Source organism: Salvia miltiorrhiza, chromosome 8, assembly GCF_028751815.1.
Source record: "Salvia miltiorrhiza cultivar Shanhuang (shh) chromosome 8, IMPLAD_Smil_shh, whole genome shotgun sequence".
NCBI lineage: Eukaryota > Viridiplantae > Streptophyta > Magnoliopsida > Lamiales > Lamiaceae > Salvia > Salvia miltiorrhiza.
In genome coordinates, this window is record NC_080394.1 from 16141034 (window position 1) to 16147252 (window position 6219).

General features: G+C 35.4%; 1 protein-coding gene across 1 annotated transcript; it reads left to right on the forward strand.

Moving 5' to 3' along the window:
• The first annotated feature begins 3198 nt into the window (after positions 1 to 3198).
• On the forward strand, positions 3199 to 5812 carry LOC131001408 (probable trehalose-phosphate phosphatase J). The gene is made up of 11 exons (XM_057927795.1): positions 3199 to 3469; positions 3579 to 3834; positions 3974 to 4114; positions 4189 to 4260; positions 4356 to 4442; positions 4549 to 4605; positions 4706 to 4807; positions 4886 to 4963; positions 5096 to 5165; positions 5270 to 5340; positions 5412 to 5812. The coding sequence occupies exons 2-11, from the start codon at positions 3592 to 3594 to the stop codon at positions 5610 to 5612; spliced, it is 1122 nt and encodes a 373-aa protein (XP_057783778.1). The 5' UTR covers positions 3199 to 3469; positions 3579 to 3591; the 3' UTR covers positions 5613 to 5812.
• Positions 5813 to 6219: the final 407 nt, after the last annotated feature.

Below are 6219 nucleotides of genomic sequence, written 5' to 3' on the forward strand. Positions count from 1 at the left end.
GACTAGATTAAACATTGCCTCGATATTTAATTCATTAATGCAGTTATTCCGGCAATTCTTAGATAAGTTCACAAGCAAGAGCTAACCTACAAAGTTATAAACTGGTCATATATATTAGTCATCCTATAAGACTATAAGTAGCATTAGTAACAATAATTTCTTGTGCCTAACTATTATTAGTTAAATTAACAATTAAAATCAACGCCTTAATTAAACAGCTTTGACCACTTAAATAACAATGAAATAATTAAGTAGTCCACCGGTCAATTTTTTTTATTTTTTGGTAAAAGTGTTTTATGTTCCAAACTTTAAATATTTTTTATAAAATGTTCCGAACTTTCGGTGTTTTCATAAATTGTTCCGCTATATAAACTTTGGTGGCCAAAAGATGACTCGTCTAGCTCGTTTGAAAAGACTTAAACTATCAACATGGTAGTGTATGACTCACAACTCGACTGCAATCAATTTGAGAAGAGTCATATCTTTTGTCTCTGAATTTTACATAGCGAGATATTTTATAGAAATCGCTGAAAGTTCAAGATTTTTAAGTTAAAATGAAAGCTATAGACATTTTATAGAAAATACTGAAAATTTGAGATATAAAATATTATTAACTTTTTATTTTTTATAAGTTAAAATTTTAGAGTAGTGGTGGTGCAACGGGAGGATTAGGGTTTGAGAGAAAGAGAGTGTGAAAGTAAGGAAAAGATAGAGAGACTTGAGTTTTTTTTACGTAAAGAGAGAAGGAGGGATGATAATTCCATCCAAAATAATTTTGACTATAATTTATTATACTTAAAAGATAAATATTGATTTTCTCAATTTTGTATGGGTAATGCGAAAATAGCCTCTTTCTATAAGTTTCTTAGGGGATGAAATTCATAATATTGATATTCTGTATCACATTTAAATTTTACACCCAAAACATTATAGTTACACGGTCAAAGCGCATATCTAAAATGAAGATACGATCAAGTGGATCTAGCTTGTTTACTAAAATAGCATCAATATTAGCTTAGAATCATTGATCATTTAATATTTTTCACAAAAGAGATATGCTTGATTCATGTGCAACCAACTACTTTGAAGAAAAAAAATACATTATTTTGTTGAAATTTTACTAAGAATTACTACACGTAAAAGAGAGATACCCACAAATATTCAATCACGAATAAGTGTTTTCTTGAAAAGGTTGATGGGAGTAAAAGCTAACATAAACAAATGCATCATTAATAATTAACATGCAACTTGAAATTGTATTTGCAACATCAAATTAAAGCCACACTAATTAACTCTAATGAATGAATGAATCAAGAATCGAGCAACTGGTTTTACCCAACAGATTAAGGCTCCTTTCTTTATTTTATTTATTAATGTGGGTAATAGTTTTGATGGCCTCCAAAACCAAAGTGGTTTGAAATATTAACCCCCCCAACAAATTAGGGACCATTTACTAAATATAGGAAGTTTCACTTAATTCCACGGGGTTTTAATGAGAGTTTCCCCTTGAGATTTCTGGTTTTGGATCCATTTTAGGAAACTCGAATCCAGTGGGCTTATGTTATGGGGTCTCTTCCCAACTTGCCGCGTGGCATTAGCCCCACCGCAGGCCCTCCGGCGGTGGCGTGTCTCTCTTTGACGGCGGTCCAAGCCCACAAAGAGATTAATTATGACCTCTCAAAATAGAGTCTCCATTTATTTACGTCTAATTTCTTACACCGCTAATAGTAATACCACATATTAGCATAACATTTCTCTAATTTTGCAATAATATCACAACATTAGAATTTCACATATTGTATGCCTAGTGTCACTTACCCCAATTCTTGGCGCCAACTAGTCGACGTGGCTTGTCGGCCTGTGACGTTGCCAGTTATTCCAAAATCACACACTTTATTAAAAAACAAAAACACAATATTTGAGTCGAGTTAATGAGAACTTCATCGTTCCCTATCGCTACAAATACACCAAATTTACGAAGAATTCCAAAATTCCAAAAGGGTTGGGAAAAAGGAGGCACCATTTTTTTAAGTCTTGGGATTCTTTCAAAACTCGCCTCTTTTTTTTTTTGGCAGCGATAGAACGACGATAATTTCAAAGGTTTAGTACCCAAAATTATTAATCAAAAGGCTCCCGATCAAATGAAGACTTTGTCATATTTCATTATTTCTCTTTGAAAAACAAATCATCTCACTTTTAAGATAAATTAATCTTAACAATACAATAAACTATTCACGCCTCAAGCCTTGATCTTGAGAGCCTGGAGCCGATGCCGCACCCTAGGGCTCGTAAATTAAAGCTGAGCTTCTATTTTTATAGTGCACTACACATTGTACAGAAGCATACTCTTCTCAATTTAGGAGTCAATATAAAATCAACTTAATTTAGTTTCTCTTTTTATAATGTACTATACATTGTACAGAAACATACACTTTTTTTTTTGATAAATTTACAATATTAAATAAAGAAATCTAAAGGTTGCGCCACGGGAGACTCGAATCCAAGACCTTTGGCCTTAGGCATTAACCCCTTACCGTTTGGCCAACACACGCATGCACAAAAAAACACACTTTACGATGTATGATTCAATACAAAATCAACTGAATGTAAAACATATATTTTTCTATGTGAAATTTAATAAAAATAAATAAACTTAATATAGATTCCAAATAGTTTTAGTTGTAATTTTTAATTTCTAATTTTTTTAATTATTATTATTTTTATTATTATAATGTTTGAATTTACATTTAATTACATTAAAATGATGTAATTTTTTAAAAAATATTGAAATATTTTTTATTATAATTTATTTTAATTAATATAATGTTAAAATTTTAAATTTATTGAAATAGTATTTAATTTTAAAATTGAAGAGCTTATTTTGTACAAAATGAAAATAAAGTTTTTAGAATTCGTTCTAAAGCCCCCATTGTGGAGGAGAGGGGTTCACCGTCTTAGGGCTTTGAAAAGAGCTTTAGGGTGTAGATGCTCTATTTTATACGTAGAGTTAACCCAAAAACTCAAACTTTGAGTCGTAAATTTACGATGTCGGTTAATGGAAACACAGAGGTGAGTAAGAAATGTAGAAAGAGGGGTGGAGACACAGAGCTTACAAGGGAAGGGGTGGTTGTGGATCCCAGTGGGGGGTGGTTTCGTCCGTTAGTGTCTGGTTACAACTATAAAAAGAAGCAAACTACCACAAATCTTTCACACACAACACACACTGCTTTTCCCTCTCTTCTCTCTTGCATTTTGTTTTCTTTCGCCCTTCAGCTTTTTGGCAGATCTTTTGTTTCTGCGAGTAGCCAGAAATTTGTTTTGCAGTGCCCAAAAAACACCCTCTATATTCAATCCATTCTTGATCTTCTGCCCACATTTCCCCACATAAAAACAGAGACCTCTGTTTTGACCTCGGTTTCTTCCACTAAAAGTCTCGCTCATTCATCTTTCAATTCCCACGCCTTTTTAGGTACAATTACAAACACCCTTTCTTCTTCTTCTTCTTCTCAAATGGGTTTCCTCCAAAATCACTTGTTCAATGATTGATTAAGAAAAATGAAATCCTTTGTTTCTTGTAGTGATCATCAAGGAATGACGAAGCAGAATATGATGGTGGCGGACGCCAAGGTGGGAATCAACATGGAGCTATCAATGGCGGCGCAACGGCCGCCGGCGGTGCCGGGGACCTACTTCAGCATCTCTCAGAAGCAACTCCTGCAGAACCTGGAGATCAACAATGGCGCCAGGATCAACTCATGGCTCGATACCATGAGAGCCTCCTCCCCCACCCACATCAAAGCGCCGCCGCTCTCCGACGGCCAGAATTCTTGGATCGTAAGCCACAAAAAAAAATTGAGAAACAAACACGGTGTCCACACGCACACACACACATAGACTAAGACAAAGACTGACACGTGTGGTCGCTCTTTGTTGTCGGGCTGTTGGAAAATGACAAGTGTTGAATTTTTGACAGCTCCGGCATCCGTCTGCACTGGACGTGTTCGACGAAATCACGACTGCTTCGAAAGGGAAGCAAATCGTTATGTTTCTCGACTACGACGGCACCCTCTCCCCCATCGTCGACGACCCAGATCGCGCCTTCATGTCCGAATCGGTCAGTTCACTTCATTTCAAAACACACACATCCACACCCACACCTGCATTTGTTAATGTTGGTTTCGTTTGCAGATGAGAGCTACTGTGAGGAAAGTGGCGAGATATTTTCCCACTGCTATAGTGAGCGGGAGGTGCAGGGACAAGGTACACACATTTATTTTGTCGCTTGTTTCTTGCATGTATTGTAAATCTCCCTCTCTTTTGTTGTGTACATGGATTAATGTTTCTAGTTTTGTTAGGTGTACAGTTTTGTGCGTTTGACAGAGCTGTATTATGCTGGAAGCCATGGCATGGACATAAAAGGCCCATCAAAAGGTTATAACAAGGTCGCCACTCTCTCTCTCTCCTAATTATTTCCTTCACCTTTTCACTCCTCATGCACCATTTTTTTTATTGTCTTTTACAATCTAAATTGTGTTGAATAATTATCAGGATGCTGAAGCTGTTCTTTTCCAGCCAGCCAGTGAATTTCTTCCAATGATCGATGAGGTCAGGATTTTTTGCTTTTATTTTAATTCCAACAACTCTTGTTTCTCTTTTTGGGTAAATAAATAGTTATATTTATGAAATTTTATACGGACAAATATAGGTTTATAAAGCCCTTTTGGAGGTGACAAAATCCACTCCTGGTGCTAGAGTGGAGAACAACAAATTCTGTCTCTCTGTACATTTTCGCTGTGTTGATGAGAAGGTAACGCATCTCTCTCTCTCTCTCTCTCTCTCTCTCCCCTACTTAATTTGTTTAACTTATTTATGATTACTGTTTTAGAAATGGATTGAACTGGCGAAGCAAGTTGGAATGGTGTTGGAAGGGTATCCGAGCCTTAGATTGTCTCAAGGCAGGAAGGTATTACACTATTTTGCGTGTTGTTGTAGCAAGTTAAATAAATTATTGATGAGGCATGCTGTACTTGAATTCACATTTTTGGTAGTAGTTGGGCGACTCACTTTCACTTATCCATGTAAAATTGAATTTTAGGTGTTCGAGATTCGTCCTACTATTAAATGGGACAAGGGCAAGGCCCTTGAATTCCTTCTAGAGTCGCTTGGTAAGTTTTCCTATTAATTTCAATTTCTTTAATGTTGATTGTTACGTTCTTTAATTGTGAATGGTCCCAAAAAGATGAGTAATTAAAGCTGGTCGTTCTCACAGGGTATGCAAATTGTGCTGATGTGTTCCCTGTTTACATCGGCGATGATCGAACTGATGAAGATGCTTTTAAGGTATGGGAAAGGTGGTGAGAGTGGGAATAAATGAGTGTAATTAATTAATTAATGGAATATTGAAATTTCAGGTTCTGAGAGAGAGAGGTCAAGGGTTTGGAATCCTGGTGTCCAAGAGTCCCAAGGATACGAATGCGTCGTATTCACTGCAGGAGCCCTCCGAGGTTATGGCCTTCCTCAGGCGCTTGGTTGGCTGGAAAAAAATGTCGTTGAGGCGCCACTTCAGGATGAGAAGACGAGTTCAAGAGATCAAAATGTCTTTACCTAATTAGAACTATTATACCATTATTATTATTACTATGTATATTTCTTGCTGTCCACAAGACAAAAACTCTTAAATTAGAACAAAACTTGGGAAAAGTTTATCTGCCCATCTTGCCCTTCTACACCTTTTTTTTGTAATTAAGCCTGTATGGGGGTGCACTTGTAATTTCCGGCCTTATTTTGAGTAAATACACTTCTTTTTCAATCATTTCTATGCCAATCAAATCCAATTTCAATGTCATATGGAGTATTTTTTTTATTGTATTCATACGGTATGTGGTAATACTCAGGATTAGAATTCAGAGTTTATATAAGAAAAATATAAATCCTAATATTGGATAAATTTAAACCATTAAAATTGAGATGCAAATATATAATATCACACAAATTTACATAGATGATCCTAAATGCATCAAAATCTCATATAATAGCCTTCTTTGCTAAGAATTTCCCAAGTTACAACGGTGTGACACAAAATTCTTTCATGATTCTTACAATTAGAGATGTTTATTTTACCTCATCAACAAAACATATAATTAAATATTTTTATTCTTAATAGTTACAAAATAGTCACACTCTTTTATTGTGACTAGCAGAAAGAGCATACATTATATG

Excerpts from the sequence above, each read along its gene's own strand:
- LOC131001408 (XM_057927795.1), top strand. The coding sequence starts at position 3,592 with ATGACGAAGCAGAATATGATGGTGGCGGACGCCAAGGTGGGAATCAAC. Across the intron at positions 4,261-4,355 it reads GCGGGAGGTGCAGGGACAAG|GTGTACAGTTTTGTGCGTTT; the intron begins GTACACACATTT and ends TAGTTTTGTTAG. Across the intron at positions 4,606-4,705 it reads TTCTTCCAATGATCGATGAG|GTTTATAAAGCCCTTTTGGA; the intron begins GTCAGGATTTTT and ends GGACAAATATAG.